Source organism: Nomascus leucogenys, chromosome 16, assembly GCF_006542625.1.
Source record: "Nomascus leucogenys isolate Asia chromosome 16, Asia_NLE_v1, whole genome shotgun sequence".
NCBI classification, from domain to species: domain Eukaryota; kingdom Metazoa; phylum Chordata; class Mammalia; order Primates; family Hylobatidae; genus Nomascus; species Nomascus leucogenys.
Window position 1 is genome coordinate 94,440,523 of NC_044396.1, and position 21,725 is coordinate 94,462,247.

Sequence of the window (21,725 nt, forward strand, 5' to 3'; positions counted from 1 at the left end):
AAAATGGATCTGTAACAGGGCGCCTCAGTGACAGAGTGCCTGGCACACATCCTATCTCCCTGTGAACCTGGGATGGACTCTTCCATGTTTTCTCACCAAGCTGGAGCCTGTCCTGGGACACCCCTCCCAGGCCTGCACAGTCCACACGGCGTTGCAGACACCAGCCGCATCGTGGCCAGCTGGTCTTATGAGGCTGCGCTCCCCTTCCGGGCTGCCAGGCTGTACGAGTTTCCAGATGGGATGACTGAGGCCCTAAAGACTCTGTGCCCAGCCGCAGGCCCCCAGCAGCTGGTCCTTGTACACCCCAGCTCCTGTGCCCACTCCTGGCACCGCAGGCCCCCAGCACCTGCTCCGCCCTGGGAAGGCTATGGGGTGGAGCTGCCAGGGCCTGGGATGAGGAGGGGAGAGGTGGGCCCTGGCATCTTGAGCTATGCGCGTCCCTCTGGGGGAAGGCGGTGCATCTGGGGGTGACACCAACTCAGTGTCAGGGCTAACAGGATTGCCTGGGGCCTCCTTGGCACTTGGAGGGGCATATGGGGCAGTGAGGCTGGCTGGTTTGTGGAGGAGTCAAGGCCACGTGGGGTCAGCACCAGGTGGGACTGGCTCTCTGCCAGGCTCTGCCGACACTCACCCAGGACTGGGCTCACCCCGGGACTGTAGCTCGAGGTGAGGCTGGGGAGGCCTTCTGGCTGTGGGACCTGCCCACAGCCACTCCCTTTCCATGAGATGGTGAGGGGGCGTCCAGGACAGCCCGGCTTTTCCACGCCTTGTCCAAGCCCATGCAGCCAAGCGTGTCTGGGGGCAGGGCTGGAGGAGGGCTTGCAGGAGGCAAGGGACATGGCGGCGTCTTCCCAGGTCTGCCACGAAGGCACCAGGATGGGAAGATTGTTTTGTAGGTTTGCCCCTTTTTAAAAAAATTTTCTCTTGGGAGCCCAGAATGTTTGCCAGGAATGAGACCACAGAGGGCCAGGTTGGGCCATGTCTGTCCCCCGCTCCAGAAGCCCCAGCCAGCTTCCTCCCCCTGCTGGAAGCACTTCCTGCACCCCCCTGGCTAAAATTCCCCCACCCAGCTCTTAACCTCTTGTTGAGGGCGGTGGGGTGCCCGTCCCACTTTACAGATGGGGAAACTGAGGCTTTGTGGTGAGAAACTTGTCTGAGGCCACTCCACAGTCAGGAACACGGCCTGAGTCCAGCCTCTGGCCTCCTGGCTCCCAGGGGCTCAAAGCCTCTGCTCAGGCTGGGGCCAGGCCTCGAGGCTGCCTGGGCCCAGCTCCCTGCTCTGCCTACAAGGCTGTGCAGGAAGGACGCCAGGAGGGGACTGCAGAGCAGTGACCGACCTTGTGTTGCCAGCCAGCTGGGCCCGGGCAGCAGGAAGCGGCAAGTCCCGTGGGCGGGCGACCGGCATTTGTGCGGTCAGCAGAGCGGAGGCATCCCCACCAGGAGGCCGGGTGGCCTGGGGGCGGGAGACTGGCTACAGCCCCCCTCCCTCCCGCACCGGCGCAACTGCTGGGTGGGATGGACGGCCTGGCCAGAGGCCTTGGGGGTGGTGAGGAGACTGAGGTCTGTAGGCAGAAGGAGCTCGCCAAGGTTCACAGCGAGGTGGATGCCCGCTGGGCCTAGGGCAGCCCCCGATCCAGGGCTTTCGCTGTGCCTCTGCTCACCCGTGCCGCTGTGAGTGGGCAGTCACTCAACCTGGGCCCTCTCCTGGAGCTGGGAGGTGTCTCCTGGTGGCACAAATTTGGGGTCACCCTGGGGCTCACGTATGTGTTCTCCCACCCACTCACTGTGACAGGGGTAGATTATGGATTCTCTCTGTGTCTCAGTTTTCCCAGCATGAATGATAGGAAGTAATGCTAGCCTTGCAGAGGAAGGGCAGAGGTGAGGTGGCTCCTGGTGGCTCCATCCCCCCTCCATCCCTCCCTAGGCCCTGTGCCTGTAGCTTTAGGGCACAAGGGCACACGTGGGAGGGTCGAAAGAGCTTCCTGGCAGGAGCACCAGCTGGGCACAGGCTGCTGGAGGCTGCAGAGGGCAGTCTTGGGGGGCACCAAATCTGAACCCCCCCCACCCCAAAGATTCAGTCATTGCTGTTGAGGCTCTGCACCGCCTTCCTGCTCCCCACGCCTTTAGAAAGGGCTCGGGGGCCAGATGGGGGGCTGGGGAATGGCCCGAGTAACCTTTCTCCTATGCTCCGGGCCCACTTCCCTTCCCATGGGGTTTGCAGAATCTTCCTGGGAAGGAGGAAGGTTAGAGAGGCGGGACCAAGGTCAGCAGGAAAGAGAGAGCCTGAGAGAGCTACACCCTCCACTCACAGAGGGGCAGCCACGCACAGCGTGGTGAGCGAGTGGGCAGGCAGGCAGGCCAGGGCCCCCGGGAGCCACGCCAGGCTGCCTGGGCAAAGGGGTACCGCCAAAAGCCCCAGGTGGACTGCCAGCCCCTCCCTGCTCAGGCTTGGGTGGAGACGGAGGTACTTTGTTCCCCAAGCTGGGCCACTGCCCCTGCAGGTGGTCACGCTGGTGAGTGGCAGACAGACAGGTGGACGGAGCAGGTGCCTGGGAGGGTGCCAGGGCCTGTGTCTGCGGCCCAAAGTCCTCCTGCCCTCGTTGGTAGCAGGCTGAGCTGCCTCCTCTGAGAGAGCCCACCCCCATGCCCAGAGCCCACGTCTCCCCAGGGGCTCACTCTGACCCTCTGCTCTTTCTCTTCCAGCTGCTGCTGGTGGCCACAGGCTGGCACCAGGGCCCTGGACTTTAGAAGCCGTTGCTGCCCTCTCTGTCACCTGAAGCGGGGCCCTCTCCCATCCCACCCTTGCCCCGCCTCCCTGCCCCCACCGGGCCGGCCCTGCCCGCCGCCGGACCCTGGCATGTCAAGGTCTGGTCCGCGCCTGCCTGCCCAGCCCGCGGAACCCCGGCGGCCCCGCGAGCTAGGATGAGGGGCCAGGCCGCCGCCCCGGGCCCCGTCTGGATCCTCGCCCCGCTGCTGCTGCTACTGCTGCTGCTGGGACGCCGCGCGCGGGCGGCCGCCGGAGCAGACGCAGGGCCCGGGCCCGAGCTGTGCGCCACGCTGGTGCAGGGAAAGTTCTTCGGCTACTTCTCGGCGGCCGCCGTGTTCCCGGCCAACGCCTCGCGCTGCTCCTGGACGCTGCGCAACCCGGACCCGCGGCGCTACACTCTCTACATGAAGGTGGCCAAGGCGCCAGTGCCCTGCAGCGGCCCCGGCCGCGTCCGCACCTACCAGTTCGACTCCTTCCTCGAGTCCACGCGCACCTACCTGGGCGTGGAGAGCTTCGACGAGGTGCTGCGGCTCTGCGACCCCTCCGCACCCCTGGCCTTCCTGCAGGCCAGCAAGCAGTTCCTGCAGATGCGGCGCCAGCAGCCGCCCCAGGACGACGAACTGCGGCCCCGGGCCGGGCAGCCAGGCCCCAGCGACGACTTCTCCGTGGAGTACCTCGTGGTGGGGAACCGCAACCCCAGCCGTGCCGCCTGCCAGATGCTGTGCCGCTGGCTGGACGCGTGTCTGGCCGGTAGCCGCAGCTCGCACCCCTGCGGGATCATGCAGACCCCCTGCGCCTGCCTGGGTGGTGAGACGGGCGGCCCTGCCACGGGACCCCTGGCCCCCCGCGGGGATGTCTGCTTGAGAGATGCGGTGGCTGGTGGCCCTGAAAACTGCCTCACCAGCCTGACCCAGGACCGGGGCGGGCACGGCGTCACAGGTGAGTGACTGGCGGGGAAACCTTCGGACAGGGGAGGTGGGCAGATAGTGGGAGGTGGGCAGACAGGAGAGGCGGGCGGATGTGGGGAAGTGGGCGGAGAGAGGAGGTGGGCGGACAGGCGGAGGTGGGTGGGCAGGGGCGGTGGGCCAGGGTCTTCTTCCGCAGGGCTGCCCTGCTGGCACCGCTGTCTGGGAAGTGTGCACCCTGGCACCCTCCCAGGCGCCTGCTCCATCCACCTGTGCACGGAGTAAGAGTGAAGGTCACTGGAGGTGTGCAGGGCCAGCCCGGGCACACGGCGGGTGCTTGTTAAGCGTTGAAGGCCTAATTCCCTCCAGGATGGGAAAGGGTCATCCTCCCGGCTGGGAGAGGGCCCGCCCTTTCTCTCCGGCAGGACAACTTTGATGGGCCAGAGGCTGCAACGGCCGAGGGCTGGGGCTGCAGGAGCCTCTGGGGCTGGATGATGGTCCTGGGGACTCGGGCTGCGTGGAAAGGTCGGCAGGTGGGCTCTGTGAGACGTGGTCAGGAGATGAGGTTTCGGGTTGAGTATGCTCTGGGTGGATGAATCACATCTGCCACGCGCTCTAGGTGCTGGGGCCGGGGCTGCAGCAGTGAAGATCCTCCAGAGCCCTGCTCTCAGGCAGCTTCGTAAGGGAGAGAGGAAGGCCCTAAGCAAGAAGACACGAGCAGCCGGGCCTCGGGCAGCGATGAGAGCCTTGCACAAGAACCGGGCAGGGCTAGCCCCTCATGGCAGGGTTGCCATTGTACCTGGAGGTCAGGGAGGCTGCGAGGACCGGGGACCTTGTTCAAAGCTCTGGGAGAGGTGGGGGAACCTCATGCCAGGAACAGAGAACGGCAAGTGCAGAGGCCTGGGCGGCTTTGTGCCCGGAGAGCACAGAGGGGCAGGGGCCAGTCCTGTGGGGCTGCCAGCCTCTGGGACACTGGCTTTTCCTGCTAATGAGACAGGAGCATGCATAGGAGCAGGGTCCTCGGGGTAGAGCCCTGTGGGGGCCCAGTGGGCCTCAGTGCAGGAGATGGGTCCCATACACACCTAGGGCATGGAGACCCCTTGCTGACGGGTGACATGCAAGAAAGAAAAGGAAGCCCAGGGTTTTGGTGTTAGCATCTGGGAAGATTGGGGGATTGGAGGGGTTTGAGTTTGCAATGCCAGGCAGGGGCTGACTGCATACATCAGGTGTCTGGGGGTGAGGCCGGGCTGTGTGCTCGAGGCTGGAGGCCATCTTGGGGCAATGGGACCTTTAGGGGTATCCAGCATCCTTGACTTCTCTGGGGCCAGTGAGGCCTGTGGACTCTTCCTCCGAATTTTGTGTTTGAAGTCACAAAATAGGCTGCACAGGGCTACAAAGGAAGCCAGTTATGCTGGAGCATGGTTCTACCCACAACGCGGGGCCATGGATCCCAGATGAGAAGCCTCTGTGAGGCCATGAGTGGGGCTAGAGAGGGGCCAGGGGAAGGAGGGACAGGCGTGAGGCTCGGCGCACCCCTCCAGTGGCCCAAGGAGGAGGGAGGCAGCGCCCCTGGGCAGTGGGGGACCAGGAAGCCAAGTGGTCATGCTGTGTCAGGACAGGTGGGCACATCAGCTGCGTCAGGTGCCACCAGCGGCTGGGTGGGAGGGACTGAGGACCAAGCCCCCACCAGGCAGAGTGGAGGTCACTGTGGCCTTGGCGAGGGCGGCTTCTGTGGTGTGGCAGGGATGAGCATCTGAGGGGGACTGGGGAGAGAACGAAGTAGAGTATGGACGGCTCTTTCAGGGAGTAGAGATGGGGCGGTGGATGGTTTGGGAGGTGGGAGGCTGCAGGAGGACTGGGCCCAGCGTTCACAGGCACACCTGGCCGTGCATCTTGGTCTGCCACTCCTGGTCACTTCACCCCTCGGAGCCTTGGTTCCTTCCTTGGCAGAATACCAACTCCTCTGCCGAGTGTTTTCCTCCAACTGATGGGTCTCAGGGGCCCGGCCCAAGATTACACCCACTACTGAAGAGCTGGTCGTTAGCAGCATCAGGGGGCAGCAGCTCTGCCATTTCTAATAGTGCTCGGAGCAGCGTGGAGCTTGTTGGAAAGAGCTGGCGGGACAGACGCGTGTGACGCGTGGAGAGGCTGGGGCACCGTGTGACGTGGGTGTCGGAGGAAGCGCCGAGCTTCACTCCTCACTGGGCACCTACTCAGTGCAGCCACCCTATGGTGTAAGGTGGTCGGACCTCCCGTGGGAGATCCCACGTTATCTTGGGAACCCAAGGGCCTTAGCAGGGCTTTGGGCAGAAGAGCTAGATGGTTGGGCTGTGAGTGCAGAAGAGATGTCAGCCCCGAGGGGAAGCCTGGGACGGGCTGGCAGCCGGTGGTGGCATTCAGGAGGGGACTGCCACTGGCTTGGTCAGGACGCAGCAGCAGCAGCAGCGGGAGGGAAGAGGAGGGCCTTGGGGTACAGCTGATGATCGACTTACTGATGAAAGGATGTGGACATGGGCAGGGAACCCCTCCCAGGTGTCCCACCAGAAATGAGGATGTCAGCTGAGTTGAGGAAGTGGGGCTGGGGGTTGCAGGGGAGAAGAAGATCTGGAGGTCAGAGTGGGACTTGAGTGTGAGCTGCCTGTGAGGCAGCCAGCTGGCAGTGTCATGTGAACAGGCAGCTCTGACACCTGGAGCACCAGGACAGGGCCAGGATGGGGCAATGGATGCTTGAAAATAGCTTCTGAGCCACTTTTGCAAAGCCCCAGGGCCTGGGTTCAAATCCCAGCCTGACCCGGCTTGCCGTGTGTCCCTGGGCCAATTCCATCAGCTCTCTCAACCCCTCAGGCCCCTCATCTTTAAAACAGGAAGAGTAAAAATATCTTGTTTCCTAGATTGCCCTGATGAATGAGAACTGGGGTGAAGCGTTTCTAAGCAGAAGCGATGTTGACGATGAAATATCAATATCCTCGCGTATTCTTAGGCAGGGAGACTCTAGAGGGCTCAGGGAGCAGAGACAGACTGGAGGCAGGGATATTCGAGCAGCTTGAGGTGTGCACGGAGATTCTGAGAAAGGGAATGTTTGGAAGTGGTGCTCAGAAGGAGGTGGGAGGATATGTGTTCACACATGCATTCATGCAAGTATGTTGTGTGTGCATGTGTGTTCATGCATGTGTGTGTGCAAGTGTGGCATGTGCGCGTTCGCATGCATGGCATATGTGTGTGCATATGTGCTCATGCTTATATGTGTGTGTGCCCCCATGTAAGTGTGGGTGCATGTATGTGTGTGTGTGTGTGCATGTGTGCAGTACATTATGCACGTGCTTGTGTGCGCCACATGCATGCATGGTGTGAATGTATGTATCAAGGCTGGGCTCTATGCAGCAATTTTGACAGAACACAGGTAAAGGCTGTGGGGCAGGGGCCGCTGATCTTGTGGAAAGACAGCCAGAGGACATATTGACTCGGCTGCTGGCAGCATGAAGCAGGGAGCTCGTCATCTTGTGCAGGATGGGGTGGAATGTGGTCATCCGGGCCCAGAAACAGTTCAGACTCTAGTGCCCATGCTCTGTGCCCAGAAGGCCCTGATGCTTCCAGGACCACAGGAGCAAAAGTGATCTCAGTAGTAATAGTCATTTATTGAGTGTTTACTTTGTGCCAGAGGCACCCTCACGGGAGATAGGCTCCTGTGGAGGCACGCTCTGCCTCAGGGCCTTCGCACAGCTGTTCCCTCTGCCAGGAACAGTCTTCCCTAGAGACCCGCGGGGCTCCCGCCTTCCAGTCCTCACGCAGATGTGACCTTTCATTGCAGGCTACCCTGACCGTCCTGTTTAAAATGGCAGCAGCTCTGGCCCCACTCTCTGACCCTTTATCCTGCCTCTGTCTCTGCACGCATGTGTCACCTCTCAACACACTGCATAATTTCCCTTATTTGCTATGTCCACTTCTGATTGTCCAGACCAGGATGTAAGCAGCACAAAGCAGGCATTGCCAGTTCCCTGACGTGCCCCCCAGCGTGTAGAACAGTACCTGGGAGCAGCAGGCACTCAGTCCAAGTTGGAGAAAACCAGGCATAGACATGTTAAGGCAGCAGCCAGGGCCACACAGCTTGTAAGTGGCAGGCTGATGGCAGAGCCCCTTGACACTGCCATCAGGTGGTAACACTAGGGCATCTGCGGTGAGCTCTGCTCAGAGCTGTGCATGTGTGCGTATGTGCGTGCATGCATGTGTGTGAGTGCGTGTGTGCACATGTGCATGTGTGTGAATGTGTGTGTGCACGTGTGAATGTGTGCATGCGTGTATGTGTGTGAATGTGAATGTGTGTGTGCGTGCGTGCCTGCATGTGTGTGAATGTGTGTGCACATGTGCATGTGTGGAATGTGTGTGTGTGCATGTGCATGTGTGTGAATGTGTGAGTGTGTGTGTGCACGGGCATGTGTGTGAATATGCACGTGCATGTGTGTGCATATGTGTGAATGTGGTAATGTGTGAATGTGGTAATGTGTATGTGCACGTGCATGTGTGTAAATGTGTGCATGCATGTGTGACTGTGTGCACACATGCATGTGTGTAAATGTGTGTGTATGTGCACGTGTGTGTGAATGTGCACATGCATGTGTGTGAATGTGTATGTGTGTGAATGTGTGTATGTGCACGTGCATGTGTGTGAATGAGTGTGTGTGCATGTGTGTGAATGTGTATATGCATGTGCGTGTGTGAATGCGAGTGCATGTGTGTGCACGTGCATGTGTGAATGTACGCATGCATGTGTGTGAATGAGTGTGTGTGCATGTGTGTGAATGTGTGTATACGCATGTGCGTGTGAACGTGAGTGCGTGTGTGTGCACGTGCATGTGTGTGACTGTGCACGTGCCTGTGTGTGAATGTATGTGAGTGTGTACATGTCTGTGCATGCACGTGCGTGTGTGGGGGGGATGGGGTGGCATGAGGACCACAGAGGCAGGTGACCATTCAGAAGACACACAGCTGAGTGGAGGCAGAGTTGACCCCCAGATCCTGCCAGCTGAGACCTGTGCCCAGGGAGCATTGTGCCCTCGCCGTGGGCCCGGGGACACTGGGACGGGCTTGTCCATCCATCGCTGTCCCTAGCAGGCAACACACAGCCAAGTGCGGGAGCAAGCAGGCAGCCCAGGCCAGCTCGTGGCCCATTTTCAGCCCTGCCCCCGCACGGCCTGTCCAAGTGCCACATGGCCACGTCACGCGTCAGACTCTGCAAACACTCCTCAGGCCAAGCAACTGTTCCCCTCCACCTCGCGCTGCCCACGCCCACCGCCCCCAGGCTGTCAGGCCCCTCTCCCGCCGGCTCTGTCTGGCCCTCATCGCTGCCTCGCCACTGCCTCCCTTTGCATTTTTCCGCCTAGGGTGAGATGGGGCCCTTTCTCTCAAGGGTTGTTTTAAATATTCATGTTTTAATTAAAGAATTTTATTGCACAAGCGACATGGAAGATCATGAAAAAGCAGCGTCCTGGGGCCTGGGAGCAAGTGTGTGTGTCCCTGTATGTCCTCGTGTGTGTGTGTGTCCCTATGTGTCCCTGTGTGGTGTGTGTGGAGCCGCTTTTTGCACAAGGAGGGACAGGGGAGCCACTCTTTTTGCACAAGGGCCAATTTAGTGTGTGTGTCCCTCTGTGATGTGTGTCCCTGTGTGTGTGTGTCCCTGCGTCCCTATGTGTGGTGTGTGTGCCTGTGTGTCCTCGTGTGTATGTCCTTGTGTGTGTCCTCCGTGTGCCCACACAGAGTGGGTATGGGAGGCTGGGCTGGAACTGGGTGTGGAGGGTGAACCCACACATTCCGTTGGGCTCCTGGATCCCGCAGGGGTGTGGGAGGCTTACTGCTGGCCGAGGGGCTGTGACCGGCCACGGAGATGGGGTGACCTCCCCGTCCCTGCCCTGCCTCCAGGGAGAGTCAGCCCAGGCCCACCTGCCCAGTGACCCCACGCTCACTCTCGAGGCTGCTGGAGACACAGTCAGGCTCAGCCCCAACCCCAGGAGCCCGGGAAGTCCTGGGAAGAGGCATCTGGAGGCCTCCCTGGGGTGTGCAGGGGCAGAGGGAGCGGCAAAGCCTTGGCTGGGATTTGGAGGGGAGTCAGGACTGGAGTGGAGTTTGGGGCTCCAGGTAGTCTCACGGTGACGGGGAGCGCCGAGGGGCTTGGGAAGGTGCCAAGGTCTCCACTGTCAGGGGTTTCTGGCTTGGACAGGGGAGCCACTCTTTTTGCACAAGGGCCAATTTAGAAAAATCTAGAAAACAAGAAGGCTTCAGTCCCCATCACAGACAACACCCATTTCAGATGGGGATGGCAGGGTGGGGCCCCATGGGAATGATATGCTGGGCCCACCATGCCGTCAGCCCTTCAGCTCCTCTGCTCAGAGCCAGAACACACCGCACGCCTGCCCGGCTGCGAGAGAGGCTGAGAGTCAGGGCACTGTGGTTTGGTTCCACTCCCCAGAAAGATGGGGAGAAAGGATGTGGAGCTGGCAGCAGACAGCCAGGGTCAGGGCCTGGGCGGTGGGCAGAGACTTGTCCAAGTTCTCCGGGATGGGCCCTGGGCTTTCAGGCTTGTAAACAGGGCACCATTCTCAGGCCAAGGAGCACCTGCCTGCTCAAGAAAAGGAAGCACGAAGACTCGGCCAGCTCAGGGAGCCTCAGTTTCCCTCCTGAGAGTTGGAGACGGGACAGTACCTGCTTGCAGGGCCTGCATGAGGGTTTAAGGAGAGGGAGCCTTGACAGGTTTAGGGGAGCCCCACTGCTGCACGAGGCTCCTCGCTCTTCTCAGCTCACCTGGGAAGTGGCCTGCCAGATGGTGGGCTTGGCTTCTCAGCCCTATCCTGAGATCTGCTGGTGCCTGCCTCTGTGGCGGGAGGAAGGGGGGCCAGCCACTTGGGCCCCGCCAGTAGGAGCTGCTGGCAGCAGGTGGGCTGAATCAGGCCACAGGGAGCCCCATCCACCCTCCGGGGCCCTCCCTTCACATCCGTGCAGGGGGCCCTGGTCCAGATCTCAGAGGAGTCTGGGTGCCCCAGGACAGACCCTAACTCGGAGCCTGGGCTGGAGGTGGGGTCATCCCTGGGGCACGCTGTGGGTGCCTGGGACCTGGTGGTAGAGCAGGGCGGGAATGGCAGAACTGACCCTCCAGCCCCGGTGCTGCCGGACCTGCTGGACTCGGGAGACCTCTGCTGGCAACAGACAGAAATGCACAGCTCTCCTCCAGAGAACAGCCCGGAAGCTGAGGAGGCCCAGCTGGAGGGAGGGATGCCCCCTGCGCCCCCCTGCACCCCCATCCCAGCCAACTCGGGGCGCGGGCTGTGGGGAGCTCACAGCCTCCAGTCTGGGGCGCCAGGGTGGGAAGGACACCGGGAGGCCTCTCACCAAGCCCCCTCTCCCCTGGGTGGCCAGGCTGCCTGGGGCCGTTAATTGGCTCTATTCATCCCCTTAATGAGATGGAAATGAGGCTTCCAGACAGAGCTGGCATTGAGTGGGGGAAGAAAGGCGGCTTCTTTCCGGGCCTGGAGGGGCAGCCCACCCCCCAGCCTGCTTGCTGCTCCTCTGCTGCCCTCACTGCCCACCCAGCTCAGACACACTGTGGCCACCCAGCAAAGGGTGGCTTGAACACCTCTGCACCCTGCACTGCGGCTCCCAGGGCTCAGCCCGGCATTGACGAATTCACCGGACAAACGTTTACTGAGTGTCAGCTCTGTGAGGGGACACACATCAAAAACAAAACAAGAATAAAAATAACAGCTACCATTTTCTTAGCGTTCATTAGCAGCAGGAGTGTGACCAAGATGGGGGATCAGTCTGTCGCTGGGATCAGGGCTCAGTATGTGACAGGATCAGGAATTCTGTGCCCAGGATCAGAGGTCAGTCTGTGATAAGGATCAAGGCTCAATATGTGACCAGGGTCAGGAATCAGTGTGTGACTAGAATAGAGACTCAGTATGCGTCCAGGGTCAGCTTGTGACCTGCATCAGGGCTCAGCACAGGTCCAAAGTCAGGGTTCAGTATGTGACCAGGGTTGGGCTTGGTTTGTGGGGGCAGGGTGACCCATCCTCTGGGCCAGTGTCCCGCCCCTCCGCAGCCTCTCCTGATGTGCCCCCACCCTTTCTCCCCCTACCACATCCTCACCACCTGGGTCACCAAGGTAACCAGCCCTGAAATGAGTGGGTGTTTTGGCAGCTGAGGCCTCACCTGGGTCTATCCTGAAAGGCTGCGCGCTGTAGCAGTTGCCATGGGAACCGAGTGGCATCCTTCGATGAGCCTGGCTTGGACACCCTCTCTCTCCCGCCCACTGCCAGTTTCCACGTCACTCAGGCTTCCGCATGGGGGCTGGGCTGGGACGGCGAGGGGAGTGCCGCAGGACGTGCCACCCTGACCCATTGCCAGGCCTGCCTCTCAGGACCCCGTCTGTGCCTTTGCCTCAGAATCGGGGGGGGTGGGATGCCTTCAGCAGGTGAGCCCACTGAGGCCCGGAGCACCTGGGCCCCAGACAGTCCTAGCAGGAGGCCTTAGTCTGGGGGATGGGGGCATTTGGAATCTGACCACCAGTTCAAGTCCAGGTTCCTCTCCTTGTCCTGAGTTAGGGCATGTGACAGGACAGCCACGAAAGGCCTGTCACCTGTTCCTGTGCTGTGGACAGGTGCCACCCTGTCCCGCCCTTGTGTCCTGGAGGCTGTGCTGGGTCCCCCACCTCCCCTGGCATGGCATGGGCCAAGCACGCTGTGGAGGAGGCAGCTCAACTGCTGTGCACCCTCAGCCAGATGCTCTCCTCTCTGGGACCTGGGGAGTGTGGCTCTGTGAGTGAAGGGAGAGGGTTCTGCAGCAGGTGTGGGGGCCTGGAAGACTCCCCCTACCCTATGGACCCCACCAGGGAGAATGAGGCCTCCCACAGCTGTGGTGGGTCAGTCCCTCTCCTGGGTCTCATCCCCGTGCCCCTGGCACCCCCTGCTGGCCATTCCTGGCATAGGTGCGGGGAAGTGGGGCAGGTAGGGTGCGCTCTGGCTGGACACTGAGTTTGCTGAAAATCAATGTGGGGCCCCAGGAGTCAACTCTGACCCAAGTGACAATGCCACACGCCGTCCTCTCCACATCCTTTTTTGCTTTTTGACTTCCCACTGGTCAGTCCTGGGAGGTCAGCCATTATCCTCATGTTGTAAATGATGAGAGTGAGGCCAGTGGGTGGTGGGGCCACTGGGGGAACCTGGTGGCTGGAGCTCCCCTGGGGTCTCCTGCAGTCCACACTCCCATTGAGGGAGGCAGGGCCCCTACTCTGCGGCTCCGAGAGGCCCTGGGGCCCTTCTGGTGGGGCGGGGTGGCCTGTGCTTGGCCTGATTGCTGCCCCTGGGGCCTCCCCTGCTGTACCTGGGATCGAGCGGCCGGATCCCCAGTGTTCCCCAGTGGCAGCATGGGGCAGTGGCCCCAGCTCCGTGGTGGGTCCCCTCGTGGTGGCCGCCGGCTGCCTCCTTGCCACCGTAGCCAGGAGCAGGCACTTGGCAAGGGCTGCATGCCCTTTCCAAGTCACCCCGACCCTGCTGCACCGGGTGTGCCTGAGCCCAGAGTGCTGGGCAGGAGGCCCGAGCAAGAGGCCTGGACGCAGCAGCCCCTTCCCGGCCCCCTGGTGCCGCTGCCCCTCTCTGGCCCACAGATGGCAGTGGCCCTCTCCTGCTTTGTGCTCCTCCATGGCTACCCAGTGCTCCAGGACCATGGGCACTCCAAGCGGCCCAAAGTGTTTTTGGCAGCACGAGGACCCCCGGGGAGCGGAGACTCCTGGGGCGTGAGGTCTGGTTTGCTGGAACACAGGTCCGTGAAGGCCGCGGGGACTGTGGGGCAGGGATGGAGGAAGACTCACTAGAGAAGCTGAACAGAGTGGCGGGGGTCAGGGCAGGGGAATGGTGGCGAGGGGCCTGCAGGCATTTGTCCCAGGCTTCCTCCTCCGGTGGCCAGCTGGCCAGGTCCAGGGCAGGCTCAGTCAGGCTGTGCCCTGGGTTCGAGGCCCTGGTTGGACACCAGGTGTGAGGCCTTCGTCACCACTGGTGTCCCTGCGTGGGGTGAGAAAGCGGCTTCAGGTCACAGCTGGGGTGTGAGATGTGGAGCCCTGATGATGAGGATGGTGACCCTCCGCTGAGCCCATGAGGAAACTGAGGCTCTGATGAACAGGGCCTGGCTAGAAACTGGATGGAGCCTGGAGAGGGCTTCCCGGCGTGCCAGGAACCAGAGCCTTGGCGGCCAGGCCCCTCTACCCTCTGCTCACCATCAGGACGCTGTGCTGTGAGGCAGCCCGCGGGTGGGCGGAGGTCGTCATCCCTTCATCATCCTGGCAGCAAACCTGCCCAGCGGCGGCTGGCACACGGGGACCCTTCAGGCTCAGATGTGACCTGAGCTCTCCAGAGGGGGCCCGGGAGCTGGGTAGACACTGGACCCCCAGGTCCTCCCAGGCCAGGCCTTCCCCGGCACTGCGGCCCTCCCCACCCGGGCCGGCCTCGGCGGGCTTAGCACCCCCATGACTTACCCCGTCCAGGCCACGAGCCCCTGCCCTGCACTGATCCCCGCCCTCTGGTTTCCCCCCAGGCGGCTGGAAGCTGTGGTCCCTGTGGGGCGAATGCACGCGGGACTGCGGGGGAGGCCTCCAGACGCGGACGCGCACCTGCCTGCCCGCGCCAGGCGTGGAGGGCGGCGGCTGCGAGGGGGTGCTGGAGGAGGGTCGCCAGTGCAACCGCGAGGCCTGCGGCCGTGAGTGCGGGCGGGGCGGGCGGAGCCGGAGCCCTGGAGAGGCGGGGCCTGCGAGGGAGGAGAGGGGGGTGGGGCCCTGGAGAGAAGGGGCCCGTGGGGGCGGGGCGGGGCCTCGAGCAGAAGGGGCTGGTGGGGGCAGGCAGGGGTAGGGCCCGGAGCAGAAGGGGCCGATGGAGGGAGGGGCTTGGGGAGGGACCAGGTAGAGGCGGGGCCTGGGCCTGGCAGACGCTGGGCGGGGCCTGCAGGAAGAGTGAATAGGGTGGGTCTGCGCTCTGAGAAGCAGGACCTAAACTCGGGGCTGGCCCGTGGGAGTGGGGCCTAGCCGGGAGAGCAGAGGTGAGGGCCCCGAAGAGGGTGGTGCTTGGGGCTGAGTGGGACTAGTTGGGGCTTTCTTCTCGTTTGTGGATTGGGGTTTTTGGAGGGTCTGCGGAAGGCTGGCTGTGGGAGCTCTGGCCAAGCCAGCCCGCCTGCCCCAGCCGGATACTGCCTCCAGAATGTATTTCTGTAATAAGGCTCTCTAATGACCCCATGCATTTTTTAGCTGCTTCCATGAAGTTAAATCACGTTGTAATGAGACTGTCATTGTTTGGGCTGTTTTTTCCTTGGCGAACTTTCCTGGGGAGAAGAGCTCCTCTCAGCAGCCTGGGGAGGGCCCCGGGGCATCGGCTGGGCTGCGGGAGGGAGGCAGGGGGCTGTTGGGGTGCCAGGCAGGGGAGAGCAGCCGTCCTGCAGGGGAACGCTGGCCTGTGGGCGATGGAGGCAGCGAGAGAGGGGGCGCGGGGTATGGGAGACAGGACCCACAGGAAGGGTCCCCTGGTGACCAGATGAGGGCTGGTGCCAGGCTGGGCACTCTGGTCCCTGGCTTCCCAGCTGCCCAGTGGAGCCAGGTGGCCCAGTGCTGGTGAACTCAGAGCACTGTGGCCACAGAGAGAGAGGACGGGGGCAAAGCACCGCTCCTGTGCTGACCTGAGCCCGTCCTGCAGCCGCTGGGCGTACCAGCTCCCGGAGCCAGTCCCTGCGGTCCACAGATGCCCGGCGGCGCGAGGAGCTGGGGGACGAGCTGCAGCAGTTTGGGTTCCCAGCCCCCCAGACCGGTGAGCTGGCGGGAGGGGGTGGGTGGGACTAGGGTTTGGGAAAATACTGTAAGTTATCAATCGCGGCTAGTTGTGGGTAGTAACTTGAATAACGTGCCATAACTAGACTAAACCCTTAGGTGCAGGGCTCTTGTCTCCTGACTGACTGGCATTAGGGGAACTGGTGTGAGGTGAAGAGACCTGTCCCTGGCCAGACCCCAGAGGCCCAGGGATGGCACAAGCCAGCCCTCAGGGCTCCCAGTCTTGCAGGGGAAATGGCCAGTTCTTGAGATCAGCCTGGTTCGAAGGCCCGGGGGCTCTGCCCCAGCCCTGCTGCCTGCTCCCCAGGAGGGCAGCCCTCCTGCTGTGGGGTCTTGCCCCGGTCTGACTGCAGCCCCGTGGGCGGCAGGCCTGTGACGCTGTAGTGGGGCCTGCAGGTGACCCAGCAGCCGAGGAGTGGTCCCCGTGGAGCGTGTGCTCCAGCACCTGCGGCGAGGGCTGGCAGACCCGCACGCGCTTCTGCGTGTCCTCCTCCTACAGCACGCAGTGCAGCGGACCCCTGCGGGAGCAGCGGCTGTGCAACAACTCTGCGGTGTGCCCAGGTAGGTGGGACGTTGGGCTGGGGCAGCAGACGGCCAGGGCAGCGGGGGGCTGGGGCAGGGGGGGCCCGGGCAGCGGGGATGGTGGCCGCAGAGGGCAGCAGCACCTTCCATTCCTCTGCAGTGCATGGTGCCTGGGACGAGTGGTCGCCCTGGAGCGTCTGCTCCAGCACCTGTGGCCGTGGCTTTCGGGATCGCACGCGCACCTGCAGGCCCCCCCAGTTTGGGGGCAACCCCTGTGAGGGCCCTGAGAAGCAAACCAAGTTCTGCAACATTGCCCTGTGCCCTGGTAGGTGAGAGGGGGGGCGTAGGGGCAGGGAGGAAGGGAAGAAAGGGGAGGTCACAGTGGGCCACTGGCCAGGCCCAGGAGCACAGCTTTGCCCACTCCAGACCCACCTCAGGGTGCTCAGAGGTTGGAATCTCAGACTGGGTTCAGGAAGCAGACTGAGGTGTGACCTTGGGGCATTTCCCACCCATGTCCCAGGCTGGGTGCCGGCTGGTGGCCATCAGGGTGTTCACACCCATGTCCCAGGCTGGGTGTGGGGTGGTGACCCCCAGGGTTTTCTCACCCATGTCCCAAGCTGGATGTTCACGCTATGTCACAGGCTGGGTGTGGGGTGGTGGCCCCCAGGGTGTCCTCACCTATGTCCCAGGCTGGGTGTGGGGTGGTAGCACCCAGGGTGCTCACACCCACATTCCAAGCCAGGCATTGGGGTGCCGGGTGTTCACGCCCACTTTGCGTCCCCTTCCTCCCCCGGGCCGGGCAGTGGATGGAAACTGGAATGAGTGGTCGAGCTGGAGCGCCTGCTCCGCCAGCTGCTCCCAGGGCCGACAGCAGCGCACGCGTGAATGCAACGGGCCTTCCTACGGGGGCGCTGAGTGCCAGGGCCACTGGGTGGAGACCCGAGACTGCTTCCTGCAGCAGTGCCCAGGTCAGGGGTGCGCCGGGCAGGGGTCGGGGGGCACCTAACAAGCAGGAGCCTCTAGGAGGGCGACAGGCCCCACAGCGGGTGGGGGTAACCATGGGCCCCGGCATGTGACTGAGGAGGGAGTGGGGTGCACAGTGGGGTCTGGGGTGGCTGTGGGGGAAACGGGGCATGGGGTGGCTGCAGGATGAGTGAGGTGCACTGTGGGGTGTGGGGTGGCCATGAGGAGAGTGGGGCATGGGGTGGCCGTGGGGAGAGGAGTGGGGTGCACAGTGGGACTTGGGGTGTCCATGGGGAAGTGGAGAGTGGGGTGGCCGTGGGGTAGCAGGGTGCACAGTGGGACTTGGGGTGTCTGTGGGGGAAGTGGAGTGTGGGTGTCCATGGGGTAGTGGGGTACACAGTGGGACTTGGGGTGTCCATGGGGAAGTGTAGTGTGGGTGGCCATGGGGTAGCGGGGTGCACAGTGGGACTTGGAGTGTCTGTGGGGAAAGTGGAGTGTGGGGTGGCCTGGAGTAGTGGGGTGCACAGTGGGACTTGGTGTGTCTTTGGGGGAAGTTGAGTGTGGCCATGGGGTAGCAAGTTGCACAGTGGAACTTGGGGTGTCTGTGGGCAAGTGGAGTGTGGGATGACTGTGGAGAGGTGGAGTGTGGGGTCACTGTGGAGAGGTGGAGTGTGGGGTCACTGTGGAGTAGCGGGGTGCACAGTGGGACTTGGGGTGTCTGTGGAGAAGTGGAGTGTGGGGTGACTGTGGAGTAGCTGGGTGCACAGTGGGACTTGGGGTATCCATGAGGAAGTGGAGTGTGGGGTGACTGTGGACAAGTGGAGTGGGGAGTGACTGTGGAGTAGCGGGGTGCACAGTGGGACTTGGGGTGTCTGTGGAGAAGTGGAATGTGGGGTGACTGTGGAGTAGTGGAGTGCACAGTGGGACTCGGGGTATCCATGGGGAAGTGGAGTGTGGGGTGGCCGTGGGGTAGTGGGGTGCACAGTGGGACTTGGGGTGTCCATGGGGAAGTGGAATGTGGGGTGGCCGAGAGGTAGCGGGGTACACAGTGGGACTTAGGGTGTCCATGGGGAAATGGAGTGTGGGGTGGCCGTGGGGAAGTGGAGTGTGGAGTGACTGTGGAGTAGTGGGGTGCATAGTGGGACTTGGGGTGTCTGTGGGGAAGTGGAGTGTGGGGTGGCCATGGGGAAGTGGAGTGTGGAGTGACTGTGGAGTAGCGGGGTGCATAGTGGGACTTGGGGTGTCCATAGGGAAGTGGAGTGTGGGTGGCCGTGGGATAGCGGGGTGTACAGTGGGACTTGGGGTGTCTGTGGGGAAGTGGAGTGTGAGTGCACAGTGGGACTTGGGGTGTCTGTGGGGAAGTGGAGTTTGGGTGCACAGTGGGACTTAGGGTGTCTGTGGGGAAGTGGAGTGTGGGTGCACAGTGGGACTTGGGGTGTCTGCGGGGAAGTGGAGTGTGGGTGCACAGTGGGACTTGGGGTGTCGTGGAGAAGCGGAGTGTGGGGTGGCCGTGGGGTAGTGGGGTGACAGTGAGGTGTGGAGGGTGGTGGGGTGGCCGTGGGGTAGTGGGGAGACAGTGAGGTGTGGAGGGTGGTGGGGTGGCGTGGGGTAGTGGGGTGACAGTGAGGTGTGGAGGGTGTTGGGGTGGCTGTGGGGTAGTGGGGTGACAGTGAGGTGTGGAGGGTGGGGGGGTGGCTGTGGAGTAGTGGGGTGACAGTGAAGTGTGGGGGAGGTGGCCGTGGGGTAGTGGGGTGACAGTGAGATGTGGAGGGTGGGGGGGTGGCCGTGGGGTAGTGGGGTGACAGTGAGGTGTGGAGGGTGGAGGGGTGGCCGTGGGGTAGTGTGGTGACAGTGAGGTGTGGAGGGTGGTGCGGTGGCCGTGGGGTAGTGGGGTGACAGTGAGGTGTGGAGGGTGGAGGGGTGGCCGTGGGGTAGTGGGGTGACAGTGAGGTGTGGAGGGTGGTGGGGTGGGCTGCATGTGGGGTATTTGCTTTATTTTGTATCAGGCTGATGAGTGGTTTCTCCTCTCCTGGTCTGAATTTCCCTTCTTCTGACCTCCTGCCCCACATCCCTCGGTCCCTATGTTTCACTGCCACATGGCTCTGTGTGGGTCCCTGTCTTTGTGTCCTCATGTCACTGTGGCTCCTGGACCCCGCCCTCCTTGTCGCCTGTGGCCTGTGTCTGGCCGCGCCCCGCAGTGGATGGCAAGTGGCAGGCCTGGGCGTCATGGGGCAGTTGCAGCGTCACGTGTGGGGCTGGCAGCCAGCGACGGGAGCGTGTCTGCTCCGGGCCCTTCTTCGGGGGAGCAGCCTGCCAGGGCCCCCAGGATGAGTACCGGCAGTGCGGCACCCAGCGGTGTCCCGGTGAGGCCCCTCCCCTCTGGGCTGGGCTCTGGGGAGGGCTGATGGCAATCGGGCGGGCTCGGGCTCAGCTGTCACCCACGTGGTGTGTTGGGGGCTCCCGTCCCATCCTCATAATGATGCCTGCTCCAGGCACCTTGCACCTTCCAGAGCCAGATGCCGGCTCTCAGTACCCCTTCCTGAACCCCTGTCCCGGGCCCCTTGGCAGAGCCCCATGAGATCTGTGACGAGGACAACTTTGGTGCTGTGATCTGGAAGGAGACCCCAGCGGGAGAGGTGGCTGCTGTCCGGTGTCCCCGCAACGCCACAGGTGAGGGCTGGAGAGCACGTGGTGTATGGGGGCTCCCATCCTGTCCTCACGGTGATGCCCACGCTGAGGTGCTGTCGGCACCGGGAGGCGGCCCAGACACGGAGCCCAGACAGCCTGCGTGCGCTGGCGCAGGGTGGCGGGGCCGCGAGCCCAAGGCACCGAGTGAGAACTCTGTGGCAGCCGCTGTTCTGAGCACTCGCTAGGGGCTGGCACCCATGCTCGGCCCCTAACGCAAGATGTCCACGGAGTCTAAGCAACCCAAGAAGCCGCCACCATTTACAGCTGGGAAACTGAGGCACAGGGAAGTGAATGCCCTTGCCCTGGGCTTGCAGGGACAGGAAGAGGAGGTCTCCGTTGAATGCCAGCCTCAAGGAGAAAGCAGGGCTCCATGGGGAAGGGCTCGCTGCACTAGGGGCAGGCCTCCTTCACCCCTCCTTTTTGAAGGAGTGCAGGTGCTTTATGTCCCTGACAGGCAGCAGGCAGGGAGGATGGGAGCCCAGGTTCAAACTCTGGTTCTGCCCTTGTTTGCTGTGTGACATTCAGAAACTGACTTAACCTCCCTGAGCCTCAGTGTTCTCATCTGTAGGATGAGGGCAGTTGGGATTCCTCTGCTCAGAGCTGCTGTGGGGAGGTGTGGGGGACGGCGGCGGGGGCCCCGTATTGCCAGCTGCGGCTGCTGCTCCTCCCTCACTCTTCTGATTACAGAACAGGGCATGTTCTTGGTAGCAGATTGCAAATGCTGAGAAGCAAAATGAAGCATATGAATGCCGCACGGTGGCGTGCCTCCCCTGGCCTTTGGTCCTCATGTATGGCGGGATCTCCCAGTGCCACTCATTTTTGGCCCCATCTAAACCAGGTTCTGCATCCAGTCCTGCAGCTCTTGTTGGGTGTCAGGGCTGCGACAGTTCTCTGTGGCTGCCGCCACCCTGTAAACACTCAGCTGTCCCTGTTTCTCTGATGATGTCCTAGGAGTGAGCTCTGTATCACAGGGTGTGCCGTGTTTAAGGCTGTTGTCTCCTTAATGCCCAGCGGTACCCCAAGGCTGCCCCCATGTCTCCGGGCCAGGCTGAGGCCCCTGTAGCCCTGTGGATGCAGCCAGGCAGGGGCCCAGGGTGCTGGCTCCCTCCAGGGCTCTGGGTTGGTTAGAAGGGGCTCCAAAAGAGGTCATGGCTGAACTCTGAAGCCCCTGCTCGGCCGAGATCTCCACCTCCATGCAGTGGGGTTCCTGAAGGCTTAGCTCCTGCCAGGTCCTGAGTCCTTGGGGCAGGTAGCAGCTGGAAATGTGTTGATGAAGGGAACGAGGTCCCTGCGTGGGCTCTGCTCTTCGTGTGAGGCCGTGGGCGATTCCCTGTTTCTGGGGGCCACAGGGTCCCATCCAGAGGGGCTGCTGCCAGGGGCCGAGGGTGGGATTCCTGGGCCAGGCAGTGGGCGTCCACCTGAGAAGGGGGTGGTCTCCCCAGGACTCATCCTGCGACGGTGTGAGCTGGACGAGGAAGGCATCGCCTACTGGGAGCCCCCCACCTACATCCGCTGTGTTTCCATTGACTACAGAAACATCCAGATGATGGTGAGGGCCAGTTCCCGGGGGTCCCCAACCCCTCCCCAATCACCCTGGCCACACAGGTTGGGACCCTGCAGAGGGTCCTAGGCGTGGGAGGTCCTGGGTGGCTGCCTGGATGTGTTCCACAGAGGTGAAGGCACCCGCCCTCTCTGTCTTCCGCAGACCCGGGAGCACCTGGCCAAGGCTCAGCGAGGGCTGCCCGGGGAGGGGGTCTCGGAGGTCATCCAGACCCTGGTGGAGATCTCTCAGGACGGGACCAGCTACAGCGGGGACCTGCTGTCCACCATCGATGTCCTGAGGAACATGACAGAGATTTTCCGGAGAGCGTACTACAGCCCCACCCCTGGGGACGTACAGGTGGGCTCCCCAAGGGGGATTTTGGAAGAGGGTGTCGGGAAGGTGTCTGGGGAGCCCTCCTCGACCTTAGAGATGGATCCCCAACCCTGGCCACAGCCCAGGCCCTAACCCATGTCATAGGTTGAACTCTGA

The 21,725-nt window shown here is 62.5% G+C and overlaps 1 protein-coding gene across 2 annotated transcripts in view; it reads left to right on the top strand.

Moving 5' to 3' along the window:
- Window positions 1-21,725, top strand: part of LOC105739886 (adhesion G protein-coupled receptor B1-like) — a 46,861-nt gene that overhangs the window by 11,445 nt on the left and 13,691 nt on the right. The window contains exons 2-11 of one of the 2 annotated variants that reach the window (XM_030794985.1): window positions 2,704-3,706; window positions 14,245-14,406; window positions 15,390-15,500; window positions 15,917-16,081; window positions 16,203-16,367; window positions 16,837-17,010; window positions 19,204-19,368; window positions 19,574-19,675; window positions 21,136-21,242; window positions 21,399-21,593. In XM_030794985.1, coding sequence (XP_030650845.1) covers window positions 2,923-3,706; window positions 14,245-14,406; window positions 15,390-15,500; window positions 15,917-16,081; window positions 16,203-16,367; window positions 16,837-17,010; window positions 19,204-19,368; window positions 19,574-19,675; window positions 21,136-21,242; window positions 21,399-21,593 — 2,130 coding nt within the window. In that variant the 5' untranslated portion in view covers window positions 2,704-2,922. The remainder of the gene's footprint in view (window positions 1-2,703; window positions 3,707-14,244; window positions 14,407-15,389; window positions 15,501-15,916; window positions 16,082-16,202; window positions 16,368-16,836; window positions 17,011-19,203; window positions 19,369-19,573; window positions 19,676-21,135; window positions 21,243-21,398; window positions 21,594-21,725) is intronic. The other variant, XM_030794986.1, reaches the window with a different exon arrangement.